General features: G+C 38.1%; 1 protein-coding gene across 3 annotated transcripts in view; it reads left to right on the top strand.

The window, feature by feature from the left end:
- Positions 1-7,412, top strand: part of KDM3A (lysine demethylase 3A) — a 49,455-nt gene extending 42,043 nt beyond the window's left edge. For all 3 annotated transcript variants that reach the window (XM_046661552.1, XM_046661553.1, XM_046661551.1), the window contains exons 21-26: positions 95-225; positions 3,941-4,060; positions 4,140-4,279; positions 5,541-5,717; positions 5,800-5,934; positions 6,703-7,412. In XM_046661552.1, coding sequence (XP_046517508.1) covers positions 95-225; positions 3,941-4,060; positions 4,140-4,279; positions 5,541-5,717; positions 5,800-5,934; positions 6,703-6,783 — 784 coding nt within the window. In that variant the 3' untranslated portion in view covers positions 6,784-7,412. The remainder of the gene's footprint in view (positions 1-94; positions 226-3,940; positions 4,061-4,139; positions 4,280-5,540; positions 5,718-5,799; positions 5,935-6,702) is intronic.
- The last annotated feature ends 10,374 nt before the right edge of the window (positions 7,413-17,786 follow it).

Here is a 17,786-nt window from a genome sequence, read left to right as displayed (position 1 = left end):
TGTTTGTTCCTTTCGGTGTAGAAGAAACAAAACAAATCACACGATGGATAGAAAGGCAAGCTTACTTTGCAAATTTTCGGTTCTCTTGTCCTAGGTTTGATGATCTGATGGCCAACATTCCACTGCCCGAGTACACAAGGAGAGATGGCAAACTGAACTTGGCCTCTAGGCTGCCAAACTACTTTGTTAGGCCAGATCTGGGTCCCAAGATGTATAACGCTTATGGTAAGGAAGAAATGGCTAACTTGAAAAGATTATAATGGAAATCAAGTCAAAATGTTTGGAACGTTTATTTTTGGGGAGGGAGAAATGGAAAATATCCATAATCCTAATAGTTAACACAGCAATAGGCTTTGTTTTCTGCACGTTTCCTTCCATTCCTTGGCCACGTGTGTGTGTGTTTCCTTTTCATAGTTGCAGTTGTAGGACATATGCAATTTTTAATTTCTTCTGTGCTTAATATTATATTGTAAAATCTTCACGTGTTGCTTAATTTTTAGCCTGACAATTTTTAATGGTTGCATGGTACATCATTGAATGAATGTAATTTTATTAATCATTGTAATGTTGCTGAACATTTAGATCAGTCTGCTACATTCCAGCTGTTTTAACATCTGCCACACGTAAATTCAATGTTCTATGTTGGTGGGTAGTAGTTAGTTACTTAAGTTAGTCTTGAAAGCAGCCTTTGAACTGGATTTTTATTGTTTGAACATGACTCGGTAAACTGTGCAATAAGGAGGATTGCTCGGGATAGAGATTGTTTTCTACAGTTACCAGAGTCATCTTTCATCATCATCGCTGTGACATTGACCAGTTTTATGCGGGGTCTTGATTAAGTCTCAATTACAGTTTGCCATGTTGAAGGAATTGTTCATCAATTGATTGTTGAGTGAAGTTTCAGTTGTTCGGATCATTCAGTGAATTCGATGTAGTCTTTTGTACTGTATTTGGCCCCCATTTTTCCAGTCCTTTTAGAAATTACTTCTTTGGTTTTATTTCTTCCTTCCATAGTTACTCCCAACTCCAATATCTCAGACCTGAGGGTGGCAACCCTCCTGAAGAAAGGACAGAGTCTTTTGGTGTCTTTGCTGTGTTCTCCAGAGATGGTTAGGGGAGGGAAGGAGCAACAGCATGGACCTCACCCCACAGTTGTTCTGTTATGGTGGAGTGAGCCCAGGGAACCACCTGGAGGGGAGTGGGGTCAGGCAGCATTCTGAGAGTGGGGTTCATGTTGGGAAGCTCCCACAGTCTAGATGCCCAAAATAGTTCCACCAGCATGGGATGAGAAATGGTCTGTGGGAGAGAGGACATGGCAGGCAGAAGTCCCCTTGCCTGTTCCCTTTGCTTTTCAGGTCTCAGTTTAGAGCCCTGCATATGCTGTGGGTCTGTAGCATGTTCTCTAGCTGAGTTCTTCCTTCCCAGCAGCTGGATGGTCAAGATCTCAGGGCATACTCTGTTCACAGTGGCAATTTACAATGAACTTATATAAATGAAAGCATTTTTCCACTAAAGTAAATGGTGTAATGTTGCATAGTGATTATCCGTGCTTTATAGAAATCAGGAAGCTTTATAGAGTAGAAGTGGTTATCTGAGAAGTTTTCCACAATAAATTGTCTGCTTGCTTTAAATAGCTTGGCAGCAGACCTTTTCCCCTTAGACTCCAGTAGATAGATGGCAGTGTTACTCTATAAAAGCTTTTCTTATGACACAATTTTTCCTATCCAGCCTAAGCATTTGGGCTGAAAATAATGAAAATGAGTTCATTTTCAAACAACTTATACCTTAACATAAACATCATTGAAGAGCAGTCATCTTTGAACGGTTGGATGATCACGCTGTGACTCCTCAGTCAGACAAGTAGAGTGAAAGGCTCTTTGGAGTGCTCGTGTAGTCAACCCTTCTCCAGCTCCAGCACCATTACTAGTTTTACAAGTGGGGACCGGGACTTCAGAACAATACAAGAGACATTGACCTGCTCAGGCTCCCAAGGGGCAGCTAGTGGCAGATCCGGGACTAGGCCTTGGGTCTCCTGATTTCTAGGTTAGAGCCAATCTCCTTTACTCTTCCCCCAACCCCAGTGCTCTGTCACCCAGCAGCCCCTACTGAGTCAGTTCTTTTCATGAAAGTCCATGGTGATCTGTTTCAGGATTTTCTGTTTTCTGGGAATCCTTTCCCTGGGACCATTATGTTTTTACAATGTTGGTTTCATGTGAAGTCAGGCTCCCTCAGTTTAGAGGTTGGTTTTATCAGTGTGCAGTCACTTGTAGCTGGGATTGGATGGACTTTGGGCTGATGGCTGGGTAGGTGTCATTTCCTTTTTCATTTTGCATAATTCTTTTTTTAACTCAGTTGGCTCTGGCCAGACCAGCAGGGAGCCTCTGATGAGGCTGAGACCCTGTTCACCTTCCCTCATTCTTCTCCCACCTCCAGCCCCTTCCTTCTCTCACTGTTAACATCATCCTAAAGGTTGTGTTTACCATTCCCTTACATTTATAATTTCACCATATATTCTTGTATTCCTGCTGAATATTCTTTCAGTTTTTAATCTGTTTTTGAGTATTATATAAATAAAGTCAGACTTTTGGATATTCATCCATATTGTCATATATAACTTCATTCGTTTTCCTTCTATCATATTAATTGCTTTTTTCCTTCTTGAATTTTACTTTTTTTGTCATAGAAATATTTTCCAAATGCACTCACAACTTGAGAATCTAGTACAGTGCCTCCCCACATACTCATCACCTAGTTATAACAGCTATCAGTGTTTTGCCATAATTGTTTCGTTATCCCTTCCATTTATGTGTTTTGTTTTGTTTTGTTTTTTACCATTTTAAAGCAAATCCCATATATCCTGTGGTTTCCTGCCCTAATACTTAATGCTTCACCTACTCCTCGAGCTGATATTTCAGCAAACTGGTAAGAAAGGAAACTACAACAGGGCTCTAGGGCCACGGTCTCTGGTTGAAATTATGGGGCGCCCTCTGCTGTGTATAGCTACTCCTAAAACCGCAGGCCCTGGCAAGAGAGAAGGAAGTTCCTTTGCCTCCTCCAAACAAGAGTGGCTCTTACAGGGCCTGGTGGGTTAGAGAATGGCCTCTGCTTTCCCACCACAAGCCATGCTTCCATCTGCTGCCCATTCAAGAAGCAAAGTCCTTGTGTTGGGATGGGCCATCCAAGGTGACCATAGGGCTCAGCGAGCCTTAGGGCTACTGCTGAGTAGGGTGGGCCTTCTAGGAGTCAGAGATTAGAGTCTCAGACTATGAGCAGACCTCGTGCTCTGGCTCACTCCTTTTTTTTCACAGTTGAGGGAACCAAGGAATGTGTTGGGCAGTCTTCCCTCTTATACTGAGTATATAGCCATCTGAGGTCCGAGCCTTATGTGTATGTGAGGGGAATTTCTATTAGACTCCATGTCATGATTGGACCCTGGGCTTTGTGTCTTGCCCCAGAGTCCTCCTAGGCTGTGACAACAAAAGCTTGAGCTCATCTAGTTGAGCATATGTCCTTTTGGCAAATCCCAGCTTCAGGAGTCTGCTTTACCATTCTTGAGTCCTGCTTTCGAGTTTTTGGCTTTTGAGTATTTCTTTTTTTTCTTGCAAGCTCATTGACTCATTAAAGAAGTTTTTTTTCAATGATTTCATCCAGGATTTTTAGTTGTTTCTTAGTAGGAAGGGTCTGTCAGGGACCTACTTTGCCTAAACAGAAGTCCTAGTATTAGGAGTTGGTTTTTTATTTTTATAATTATTTAATAAGAGAGTATTTTCTTTCAAAGTTGGAAGAATAAAATAAATTTAATATTAAATATTATCCTCGTACTTGTACATCATTAGAGAGGCAGCTTTTAAAATTCTGTGACTAAGCATTTCCCAGGGAGTAGAAAAGACACTAGTAGCCTTTGTTGTCTTAGTAAATTTAGGACGTATTCCATTTGCAGGATTAATTACTCCAGAAGATCGGAAATATGGAACAACAAATCTTCACTTAGATGTATCTGATGCAGCTAACGTCATGGTCTATGTGGGAATTCCGAAAGGACAGAGTGACCAAGAAGAAGGTAAGGTGCTGAGCATGAAAGGGGGGCTACCTCTCTGAGCTGGAGACTCTGGTCTGACATTTGCTATCTCTCACTGTAGAAGTCCTTAAGACCATCCAAGACGGAGATTCTGATGAACTCACAATAAAACGATTTATTGAAGGAAGGGAGAAGCCAGGAGCCCTCTGGCACATATACGCTGCTAAGGACACGGAGAAGATACGAGAATTCCTTAAAAAGGTGTGCTTCTTACCCTATGGAATGTAAAGAGAGGCATGAAGAATAGCAATGTTATAAATTACTACATGTCAAGAACTGACTTGGTTACTGGCAAGTAATGACAACCTCAAAAGTTAAATCTGTGCATGTCAGATTGCGTAGGCTGAAGCTGGTTGCTAAGGAACAAAGCTTTCTAAAATGATTAGGCTCACACCTCTGAAAAGAGGAGGCCTTGTCATTTTTCTTATGTCTGTGTTTTATATTTTAGTACATTTGGAGATTTTTGAGCTCTGCCTTCAAGTGATTTCCTCTGATCATCTCTTATCATCTGTTTGTTTTTATTGCCTTGAAAATCTAAGCACTTCAGAAGTTCATGTATCATTCCTTGGTCTTTGATGGCTGTGTTCTGAGTGAGTTTCTCAGGTCCCTCTTGGTTATGTCCACCCTTACTTAGTGGTAGGTCCGGAAGGCCCTACTTGTGGCCATTAGCTTGTGAAGGTTCATTGGCAAGGGATGCAGCAGTTTTGGAGATTCCATTTCCAGTAATTGGCGGGTTGTTCAGCAAGGGGTCTGTGTAGAAGATCTAGGTAACTGGAAAGATGGGCATATTCAGTTTTTAACCTGTTCACCACTGAGGCCGCTGGCTGCAGTCCAGGTGTCTGTGGCTGATACTCTTCAGTTGTTCACGAGGAATGGATATGAACACTCCTAGCCTGTTGCCTGGTACCACTTAGGTCCTTAACCAGCATTTGTTTGATCAAGATGTTTCTGGCGAAGGAGCATTTGCCTCTTCCAGAAAACCTGCTAGTCACATATTATTTTTTTGATAGTGTCACCCTGAGTCTGTGCTGCCAGATGCATGGTCTAGAACAAATAAGTTTAATCTACAGCTATCTTTGGGACTATTTTGTAATTCAGATTTTTAAGTGAATACAGGTTTTTAATAACTACAGTACAGCAAATCTATTTCTAAGGAGCTTGAGCCTATCTGCATTTAAAAATCTAGATCAAAATATTGACCAAAATACAGTATTTACAAAAATATGCAGATTGCTAGTTATGGTTTATAGGAAATGGCAGAAGGGAAGCCACATTTTCTTTTAGTCTTCTCTTGGCTCATTCAGTGAATGTCTTTGAGTATACTTGTCACTTTCTGCCAACAGGAGCAGTCGTCGAAGAAGGTCTGACATTTTACTGACTGCCCACACTGTTGAGGGGGGAAAGTGCCCTCATTGAGCCTCAGCATGTTGCTCAGTTTCATAATATTTTTAATGTATTCTAGGTATCTGAAGAGCAAGGTCAAGAAAACCCAGCAGACCATGATCCCATTCATGATCAGAGCTGGTATTTAGACCGATCACTAAGGAAGCGTCTTCATCAAGAGTATGGAGTTCAAGGCTGGGCTATTGTACAGTTTCTTGGGGATGTGGTGTTTATCCCAGCAGGAGCTCCACACCAGGCAAGAACCGTTACTTTATGCTTTGTTCTCTTTGCACTATGAACTTTCGTGTGTGTTACTGATGTGGCTTGGTGTTTTCCAGGTTCATAACTTATATAGCTGTATCAAAGTGGCTGAAGATTTTGTTTCTCCAGAACATGTTAAACACTGCTTCTGGCTTACTCAGGAATTCCGTTATCTGTCACAGACTCATACCAATCATGAAGATAAATTACAGGTAAAAATAGCAGTGATTCCTGGTGGACTCTGACTCTGGCTTCATGGCTCATTACTAACTTTATAAAGAGAGTCAGTGAACTTGGCCATCGCACACGTGATGTAGTGAGTTGATCTGGCCTTATGTCTAGTTCCACTGTCTACTTAGGCAAAGGAGGAACAAACATAGAGGAAATCCCATCTTGGTTTGGTATTGTTTAGACTTTGTAAGGGACTGTGCCCAAAGAGAAAGGCTTTACTGTTGAAAATGAATAGATGTGACTTCTGATCTTGGCTCAGCTGCCAGGCAGGGGTCTTGAACCAAGACCTTTAGTGCTGTAGTGTTCTCAGCCTTGGGAAGAGCAGAACAGAATCTCTGGCATCCAAAGAGGATCTGAGATAGTGGGGTTTTTAAAGGTTTTTAGTAGTGAATTATGTAACATACAATTTCATGTTTGGAAAACTAAGGGACTATATAAACTCTGCAAAATGAAACTGTACCCCAGGACTTGCCTCTTCCTGCACTCACCAGGAGCAGGGCCAAAGGCATCACAGCCTGTGGAAGGGGTAAAATGAGCTTTTAAGTTCTTCAAAGGAGGCATGGGTTTAAAATGTGTATGAAATACTGGCCTAAAGGAGCCCAGGGGCCTTTCAAATATTGACATTTCATGTTGAATACTGAGTTTTAAATCCTGAGAGAATGGTAATAAAATTGGTGGGGGAAACTTTATTCTTAGTGACAGATTTTAGATTTAATGGTAACCTGACTGTATTTTCCCCCATCTTTTAGGTGAAGAATGTTATCTACCATGCAGTGAAAGATGCGGTTGCTGTGCTGAAAGCCAGTGAGTCCAGTTTTGGCAAACCCTAAGGGTCCCAGGGACGCCTTAACCCTGCACATTGGAAGTGAATTACTGGCAGCTGTTCAAACTCTTCAGGCAGGATTCCTGTGGACTTTGAGATTCATGTTACCTCATCTTCTTTTTTAAACTGTACCCGACTGGTAAGGGTACTCTGTCTAATGTATATTTCTAGTGTTTACAGACACTAAATGTGTATATGTAGTAACTATTTACAGAACCTGCATCCTTAAACTGTGACTTCTCACCTAGTGCAGAACTTCTCCCAAGCTGTAAAAACAAAACCTCTTATCAGCTCTGGAACAATACCTGCAGTTATTCCCCAGCGGTTTGGTTGGACAGCTTAGTCAAAATGGGGTTATAACTTTTAGGAATCACTGCGCAGTTTATTTGAGTTGTATTTTGTTTTGTGTCTGAGTACCCTCTCCCCTACCCCTTAGGGTTCAGAAGAGCAATGGAGGAAGTGACAGCTAACGATGCAGTTCTTACTGTGTTGCATTAGGACTGGCATTCCATAGCAGAAATCAACTACTGTACAATTCTTGGGATTAACCATCTTTAGTTAAATGGAGTTTTAATTTAAATGAAGCTTTGCTAATTTTAAGTGTTAAGCATTTTGCATTAAAGTATTCATATAATATTTTGACTCAGTTTATTGGCATTATCGTCTGGTTGTGGATTCAATACACCATTCATCAAATGTTACAGGTGTAAGAAATTACTCTGGAACTCATTGTAAAAGCAGAGAAATTAGATGCTATAGTGATTTCTGAGTGATTATTACAATGCTAACATGGAAATAAGTTTCTCTCCAGCCAAGTGGAAACTTTTACACTGTTGCAAAGAAACACCACCAATTAACTAAATTTAGAAGTGGGAATTAACCAACAAACCAAATAGTGACTGGTTAAATCACTAAAAAGGTAGGAGATCGAAATACTTTCTCTCTCTTCTGGCCCTTCATAATGTAAGCATTTACAAAGGAAAATGAAATTATTAGAAGTTTTAGAACAGTAATATCTAAAATAGTCATCTCTATGAAGGAAGAAAATTTATGAAGAAGCCATTTTTCTATGGCTCACCGATTCTCCTAGACAGCTATATTTCTACTAAAAGGAATTAAATTGAAGTCAGGTGGTATAGACAAGCCCTAGAGCCTGGCTTTTTACCCATGGGCTCAGAGTAGGAGGTCAAAGATCCCGGCTTAATGCCAGCCCCCTTCAAGCCAAAACCTTTAATGGATGAACTTCATGAACACAGAATTTCCTAAAAAGAATAAGTAGGAATGTCTGCCTATCTCAGTGGAAATGTCTTCCCTGGGAATTTTGTATCAGAAGCTCCTTTATGCAGGTTTGGATCTAGAATTGGCACTGTTACTTAGAAATCTCCCTAAGCCAAAAGAGTAGGAAAACTTGGATACTCCTCAGAGGAGACCACCTTCAAGCCAGGCCTCAAAGGAGTTCCCATAGATAGTTCCAAGGACTATTATTCATAATCAAACACATTGTAACAACAAATAGAAACAGAATCAAGAGTCTTGAGAGTTAAGAGTCAACAAGAACCTTCATATTGCCACATTAAACCTGCAAAGTTTGAAGATTTTGGAATCATCCAATATTTTATATTCTGAATTGTTTAATATGTTTAAAGAAATGAGAGTATAGGAATATGATGGAAGAATGAGATTGCCAGAAATGACATTTGGAAAGAAGCTAAATAGAACTTACAGAAATGAGACATGGTGGTTAAAATTAGAAATACCACAGATGAGTTAAACAGCAGAAAAAAGTTATTTTATGAACTGAAAGATTGGTAAAAATACACAATACAGCATTGAATAACAGGAACTATAAAGAATGTTAATTTATAAGCATGACACAGAAAAATATAGGTTTGACAGTCAGTGACAGAATGAAGAGAATGGTGGGGAGGGTGACGTTCAGAGACTGAAAATTTTCCAGGATTGATGACATGTCATCAGATTGAAGAATCCCAACTAAATCAAGCAAGATAAACGAAAAATACACACCTCTGTGTGGTATATAGTAGTAAATTAAAAGAGTGCCTAAAACGAATAGGTTCTTAAAAGCAGCCAGAGTGGGGAAAACATGATCTTAAAAGAAGTGACAGACTAGCAGTTGACTTCTTAACTACAGTAGCGTAAGTCAGAAGAAAGTAGGTGTCATCTTACTGTGCTGGAGCACACATCTGAAAACAAAAGTGTAGACACAGCAGAATTCTTTTCCCTGTTCTTTATGGACTTGAGTCAAAAACCAGAGTTTATTTTCAGGCCCTTGTTGAAGGAACTTTCAAAGATATCCTTAGTAAGGAAAATTAGCCCACATCATCATGCAAGAAAAAACGGTGTACAAGAGAAATTGTAAACTCCTGAATAAATGTAAAGAACAGTGGTATGAAACAATATTTTTAGAAGTCTGAGTAAAGTTCCTCAGAAAGTTAAGCATAAAACTAACATCCATCACTTCCACTCCTAGGTTTATACTAGAAAAATTGAAAGCAAGAATTCAAACAGGTACTTGTTCACTCATATTCACAGCAGCATTATTCACAGTAGCCAAAAGGTGGAAAGAATTCAGATGTCCATCAACAGAGGAATGGATAAACAAGATGTGGCATATACATACAATGGAATATTTTTCGGTCTTAAAAGGAAGGAAATTTGACATGCTACAACATGGATGAATCTTGAAAACATGCTAAGTGAAAGAAATCAGAAACAAAAGGACAAATGTTGTATGATTCCACTTATATGAGGAAAAAATCATATTTCGAGAATAGTCACATTTCATAGGGACTGAAAGTAGAAAGATGGTCACTGAGGCTGGAAGGAAGGGGGAATGGGAGTTAGTGTTTAATGGGTGCAGAGTTTCTCTTTGGGGTGATGAAAAAGTTCTGGAGATGGATGGTGGTGAAGGTTGCACAGTATTGTAAATGTACTTACTGCCACTGAATTGTACACTTAAAAAAGGTTAAAATAGTCAATTTTATGTTATGTATATTTTACCAAAATAAAAATTAACTCCAACTAGGAAAAGCTTTTGGAGTTCAATGGGAAAATGACATTCTTATTTTTAAAAAGTTGATTAAACAGGTAGGAAAGAAGGAACAAATGCAACCTTTCTAAGTACTCCAATTGCAAGATGATGGTCTGATTGGATTGAATAAAAGACTCAACTATATGCTGTTTATAAAAGATAGAACTTAACTCTAGGTTAAAAGTATAGACACAGTTCTACCATGCAAACACTAATCATGAAAGCAAATGTGGCTGTCTTAGTACCAAGGTGATTTTAAGATAGAGTATTTTCACAATTCTATAAAAGGATCAGCTTGGCAGAACGATATGATAATCCTAAGTAGGTATGCACCTACTAGCAGAACTTCAAAATAATATGAAGCAAAACTTGACAGAATTAAAGGGGAAAACAAATTTACAATCATAGTTGGAGATTCTAACCCACCTCTTTCTGTAACTGATATAATAAGCAGACATAAAACCAATACAAATATAAAATATTGGAACCAAACTAATTGGCCAAATTGACATTTATTAGAACATTAAATCCAATGATTGTAAAATACACATTCCTTTCAAGTGCATATTTATTGTTCATCCAGAAACCATCACTGCACCAAAAAGCAACTGTAAATATGTTTCAAAGGATTATGTAAGTTGAAATTGAAATGATATAGAGTATGGTCTGTGATAACAATGGAATTTAACTAAAAATCAGTAATGAAGATGACTACAAAAATCCCCAAATGTCGAGATATTAAGTAACATACTTCTAAGTAACTCATTGAAGAAGAAATCGGAATAGAAACTAGATATTTGGAACTGAATAATAAAATTAACAACACTTCAGAAATGGTGGGATTCAGTTACATCAGCACTTAGAGGGGCAATTTTTAGCTTTAAATGTATACATTAAAAGAAGAAGGTTTAGGGGCCAGCGTGGTGGCGTAGTGGTTAAGTTCGCACACTCTGCTTTGGCAGCCCAGGGTTCGTGGATTCGGATCCCGGGCACAGACCTACATGCCGCTCATCAAGCCATGCTGTGGCGGTGTCTCACAAAATAGAGGAAGCCTGCCTGGCACAGATGTTAGCTCAGCGACATTCTTTGTCAAGGAAAAAGGAAGATTGGCAACAGATGTTAGCTCAGGGCCAATCTTCCTCAAAAAAAAAGAAGGCAGCTTAAATTTCCACTTATTTATAAGTGATTAATATTAATATATTGAAGATTTTGCATCTTTGTTAATGAAGGTTATTGGTCTGTAAGCTTATTTGAAATGTCTTTGTAATGTCAGGTTATGATACAAAATTATGATAACCTCCTGAAAAACAAGTTGGGAAGTGTTCCCTCTTCATCCAATCTCTGAAAAAGTGTATATATACTAGTAATATTTCTTTCTTAAATGTTTAGTAGAAGCACTTGATCAGTGAACACATGAACTGGGAAGATATTTAACAATGGATTCAATTTCTTTAACTGATCTAGGACTATTCAGGGTTTTTTTTGTTTGTTTTTTTAGTGAGGAAGATTAACCCTGAGCTAACATCTGTTCCCAATCCTCTTTTTCCTGAGGATGATTGGCCCTGAGCTAACATCTGTGCCCATCTTCCTCTATTTTACACGTGGGATGCCAGCCACAGCATGGCTTGATGAGCAGTGTGTAGGTCTGCTCACAGGATTCGAACCAGCAAACCCAAGACCACTGAAGTGGAGTGCACAAGCTTAACCACTATGCCACCGGGCCACCCCCAGATTTTGTAATTTTTATTGTATGTTTTATGTTAGCTGTGGGCTTGTCATATATGGCCTTTATTATGTTGAGGTATGTTCCCTCTGTACACATTTTATGAGTTTTTATGATTAATGGATGTTGAATTTTGTCAAATGCTTTTTCTGTGTCTGTTGAGATGATCATGTGATTTTTATCTTTTATTGTGTTAATGGTGGTGTATCACATTGATTTGTGGGGTTGAACCATCCTCAGATCCCAGGAATAACCCCTACTATATCATGGTGTATGATCCTTTTAACTTATTGTTGAATTTGGTTTGCTGATATTTTGTTGAGGATTTTTGCATCTGTGTTCAACAGGCATATTGGCCTGTAATTTTCTTTTCTTGTGGTGTCCTTGCCTGGTTTTGGTATCAGAGTAATGTCCCTTCCTCTTCTGTGTTTTAGGAGAGTTTGAGAAGGGTTGGTATTAGTTCTTTGGATGTTTGATAGAATTCACCAGTGAAACCATCTGGTCCTGGACTGTTTTTTGTGGGGAGGGTTTTGGTTATGGATTCAATTGCTTTAGTAGTAATTGATCTGTTCAGATTTTCTATTTCTTCATGATTCAGTCTTGGTAGGTTGTATTTTTCTAGGAATTTATCTGTTCTAAGTTGTCGGATTTGTTGGCATATAATTAATCGTTCATAGTAGTCTCTTATGATCCTTGTGTTTCTGTGGTGTCACTTGTACTGTCTCCTCTTTCATTTCTGATTTATTTGAGTCCTCTCTTTTGGTGAGTCTAGCTAAATGTTGGTCAACTTTATCTTTTCAAAGAACCAACTCTTAGTTTCATTGATCATTTCTATTGTCTTTTTAGTCTCTTTTTCATTTATTTCTGCTCTGATCTTTGTTATTTTCTTCTTTCTACTACCTTTGGGTTTCATCTGTTCTTTTTCTAGTTCCTTGAGGTGTAATGTTAGTTTATTTGAGATTTTAATTTCTTGATGTAGGGATTTATCATTCTGAACTTCCCTCTTAGAACTGCCTTTGCTGAATCCCATAGTTTTGGTTTGTTGTATTTCCATTTTCAGTTGTCTCAAGGTATTTTTAGATAATCTCTTTTAATTTCTTCTTTGATGCGCTGGTGGTTCAGTAGCATGTTGTTTAATCTCCACGTATTTGTGAATTTTCTAGTTATCTTCTTGTAATTGATTTCTAGTTTTATTAAAATTCCCTATTATTGTATTGCTGTCAATTTCTCCCTTTAGGTCTATTAATATTTGTTTTATATACTTAGTTGCTCCTCTGTTGGGTATATAAATATTTATCAATGTATATCCTCTTGTTGGGTTGACTGCTTTATTGTTATGTAATGCCCTTCTTTGTCTGGGATTACAGTATTTTTGTGGTGTATTTTAATGTTAATTATATAATTATATTAATATATATGTGGATAATATGACCATGTGGGGTTTATCCCAGGAATACAAGACTGGCTTAATGTTTGAAAATTAATCCAAGTATTTCACTGCATTAACAGAACCAAGGAAAAAAAACCATATTATCATTTCAGTAGGTCAGAAAGAGCTTTTGATAAAATTCAACAGCCTTTTTTGATAAAAATTCTCAGTAAAGTAAATAAGATAAAGGGTATTTATGGAACACTACAGCTAAAATGATACATAATGGTGAAATATTTAGTACCTTCTCCCTAAGGGCAAGAATAAATCAATCATGTTCACATTCTAACCATATCTACTCAACATTATACCGGAGGTTCTAATCAGTTCAATGAAGGAAGAAAAGGAATGAAAAAGATTTGAAAGTAAGAAGTAAACTTGTCTTTATTCACAGATGGCATGATTGTGTACATGTAAATCCAAAAGAATCTACAAACTATTAGAATAAATTAATTTAGCCAAGGTCACAATAACAACGTACCAAAATCCATTGTATTTCTAAATATTAGCAATAAATTTAAAAGTGAAATTTAAAAATATGGTTTACAGGGGCTGGCCCCGTGGCCGAGTGGTTAAGTTCGCGCGCTCCGCTGCAGGTGGCCCAGTGTTTTGTTGGTTCGAATCCTGGGCGCGGACATGGCACTGCTCATCAAACCACGCTGAGGCAGCGTCCCACATGCCACAACTAGAAGGATTTATAAATATATTTTACTATTTATTGTGGTAAAAAACATATGCCAGCTCTGGTGGTTTAGTGGTTGAGATTCGGCCCTCTCACCGCCTTGGCCCAGGTTCGTTTCCCATCAGGGAACGACACTGCTCATCTGTTGGTTGTCATACTGTGGCAACTGTGTGTTGCTGTGATGCTGGAAGCTATTCCATCGGTATTTCAAATACCAGCAGGGTCAGCCATGGTGGACAGGTTTCAGCGGAGCTTCCAGATTAAGACAGACGAGGAAGCAGGACCTGGCTCCCCACTTCTGAGAAAACTGGCCATGAAAACGCTGTGAACAGCAGCGGAGCCTTGTCTGATACAGTGCCGGGAGGTGAGAGGGTGGCGCACAAAAAAAGACTGGGTATAGGGTGCTAGGAGTCAGAATTGACTTGATGGCACTAACAACAAGATATATAGAATATAAAATGTGCTATTTTAACCATTTTTAAGTGTACAATTAAATGGCATTCGGAAGTCTTTGTGACCATCACCATTATGTATTTCCAAAAATTTTCATCATCCCAAGCAGAAACTCTGTACCCATTAAGCAATAATTCCTTTTCCTCCTCTACCTCCAGCCCCTAGTAGCCTCTTAATCTATTTGTTTATGAATTTGTATATTCTAGATATTTCATATAAATTGAATCATACAATATTTATCCTTTTGTGTCTGTCTTATTTCACTTCACGTAATGCTTTCAAGGTTCATCCATATTGTAACATATCAGAACTTCATTATTTTTTATGGCTGAATAATACTTCATTGTATATATATACACCACATTTTGTTAGTTTATCTGCTGATGGACATTTGAATTGTTTCCACTTTTTGGCTATTGTGAATAATGTTGCTATATGAACACTGATGTATGATCTATTTGAGTCCCTGTTCTCAGTCCCTTTGGGGATAAACCTGGAAATGGAATTTCTGGATCACATGGTAATTGTATATTTAACTTTTTGATGTACCACTAAAGTGTTTTCCACAGTGGCAGTATCACTTTACATTCCCACCAGCAATGCATGACAGTTCCAGGTTCTCCACATCATCACATTGCCAACATGTGTTACTTTCCTGTTCCTTTCTTTTTTTTTAAGTGTAGCCATCCTAGTAGCTGTGAAGTGTTAACTTGTTGTGGTTTGATTTGCATTTCCCTAATGATGTTGAGCATCTTTTCATGTGTGTATTGGGTGTTTGAATATCTTCTTTGGAGGAATGTCTATTCAAGTCTTTTGGCCCATTTTATAACTGGGTTGCTTGTCTTTTTGTTATTGAGTTAAGAGTTCTTTATATATTAGGAATTTTAAACCATTATCAGATATATCATTTGCAAATATTTTCACCCATTCTGGGGCTTGTCTTTTCACTCTCTTATAGTGTCTTTTGATGCAAAAAAAATCTTAAATTCTTAATTTCGATGGTTTAATTTATCTTCTTGGGAGGAGGGCTGTGCTTTTGGTGTATATTTAAGAAACCATTACCAAATCCAAGGTCATGAGATTTGCTGTTATGTATTCTTCTAGAAGTTTGATACTTTAACTCTTAGATTAGTTTTGATCCATTTTGAGTTAATTTTTGTATGTGGAGTAAAGGTGAAACTTCATTCTTTTGAATATGGATATCCAGCTTTCCAGCACCATTTGTTTGAGATTGTTCTTTCTCCATTGAATGGTCTTGGCACCTAGTTGGAGAACAATTGACCACAGATGTGAGGGTTTGCTTCTAGGCTCTCAATCTGTTCCATTAATCTATATATCTATCTTTATACCAGTACTACACTGGTTTGATTCCTGTAGCTTTGTAGTAAGTTTTGAAATTAAGAACCATAAGTCCTCTAACTTTGTTCATTTTTCCAGGTTGTTTTGAATAGTCAGGGTCCCCTTAAATTCCGTATAAATTTTGGGATGGGTTTTTCTCTTTATGAAAAAAAAAGCCATCTGGGTTGTGATAGAGATTACATTGAAACTTACATATATTGCTTTGAGTGGTATTGTCATCTTAACAGTATTCAGTCTGGTTATCCATGGACATGAGATGTCTCTCCATTTATTGGTGTCCTTTTTCCCCCCAGCTTTATTGCGATATAATTGACATATAACATTCTATAAGTTTAAGATGTACAATGTATTGATTTGATACATTTACATGTTGCAAAATGACTACCTACTGGTGTCGTCTTTAATATCTTTCAGCAATATTTTCTAGTTTTCAGTGTATGAATCTTATTCCTCCTTGATAAAATTTATTCTTAAGTATTTCATTCTGTTAGATGCCATTGAAAGTGGAATTGTTTTCTTAATTTTCTTTTTGGATTATTCATTGCTAGTGTACAGAAATGCAACTGATTTTTTTCCCAACTGATTTTTGCATGATTTTGTATCCTGCAACTTTGTTGAATTTATCAGTTCTAACAGTTTTTGTGTTCTTTTGTTTGTGGAACTTTAGAGCTCTCTACATATAAGATCATAATCATCTGTGAGCAGGGATAATTCTACATCTTCCTCTTCAATCTGGGTACTGCTGATTTCTTTTTCTTGCCTAATTGCTCTGGCTAGAACTTTCAGTTTCATGTTGAATAAAAGTAGTGAAAGCAGGCATCCTTGTCTTGTTCCTGATCATTTTTTTTCTCCCCTGCCTATGCTCTTTAATTAAAATAAATCAAAACACCTCTCTCCTTACCCCATTCCCTGCATTTTCCTGACACACTTTGTTACCCATTCTAGACAATTAGGAAGGCACTTTCCCAGGAGGATTAAATCTGTGCCTTATCTTCAGCTTTATTTTGTAATCCCTCAGCATTTTTCCCCCAGATGGCCCATTTCCCACTTTAGCATCTCTCTTGATTTTTAGTGTCTTGTTAAACAACTTCTTTTCCTTTAGTGCCGGAGATGGAGAAATTCTTTATTTTGTTTTTCCTAAGTTTGATCACTTAATGAGTGTGCTATGTATGGAAGATGCAAGAGGTGTAATCTAGTTCAGATACTAACAGTAACTGGGGAGCCAGCCCTGATGGCCTAGTGGTTAAAATTTGGTGCTCTCACCACTTCAGTGGCCTGGGTTCATTTCCCAGTCACAGAACCACACCACCCATCTGTCAGTTGCCATGCTGTGGTGGTGGCTCACATAGAAGAACCAGAAGGACTTACAACTAGGATATACAACCATGCACTGGGGCTTTGGGGAGGAAAAAGACAAAGAAGATTGGCAACAAATGTTAGATCAGAGTGACTCTTTCCCTTCCAAAAAAATCAAGGATAATTTCAAACCTGACCCTGCCATTAAAAAAAAAAACAAAAAAAAAACTGGGCTGAGTGAAATCAATAGCAAGGTTTTTAAAAAGTCCCTCATCACCTCAATAGTAGTAAACATGGAATGGATGTTTACTGTGAACCAGGCACTGCACTGAGCACTTTTTCATGTAGCATCTCATAGTCCTCCAACAACTTAATGGATCAGCTGCCATTATTATTTCCTGTTTTAGAGATGAGGACATGCAGCCATTCGATCTTACTCAGTTTTGTTGCCCGATCTTGGAAGAGATAGATATTTTTAAGTTTATTAAAATTTTTTTTTTTACCTTTTGATCCCATTCACCCATTTCTCCCCCTACCTCTGGCAACCACCAACCTGTTCTCTGTATCTATAAGCTTGGTGGTTTTCTTTTTTAGATTCCACATATAAGAGAGATCATAGAGTATTTGTTTTTCTCTTATTTATTTCACATAGCATAGTGCCCTCCATGTCCATCTATGTCACAAATGGCTAGATTTCATCTTTTTGTGGCTGAACAATATTCCACCATATATATATATATATACCACAATGTCTCTACCCATTCATCCATCAATGGATATTAAGTTTGTTTTCATATCTTGGCTACTATAAATAGTGCTGCAGTGAACATAGGAGTGCATGTGTCTTTTTGAATTAGTGTTAGCATTTTTGTTGGATAAATACCTAGAAGTGGAATTGCTGGATCATATGGTGGTTCATTTTTAATTTTTGAGGAACTTGCATACTGTTTTTCACAGAGGCCGCACCAATTTACATTCTCACCAACAGTGCGCAGGGTTTCCTTTCCTCCACATCC

Source organism: Equus quagga, chromosome 5, assembly GCF_021613505.1.
Source record: "Equus quagga isolate Etosha38 chromosome 5, UCLA_HA_Equagga_1.0, whole genome shotgun sequence".
Classification (NCBI taxonomy): domain Eukaryota; kingdom Metazoa; phylum Chordata; class Mammalia; order Perissodactyla; family Equidae; genus Equus; species Equus quagga.
Note: the sequence above shows the minus strand (reverse complement) of the source record. Positions and strands in the feature narration are given on the sequence as shown.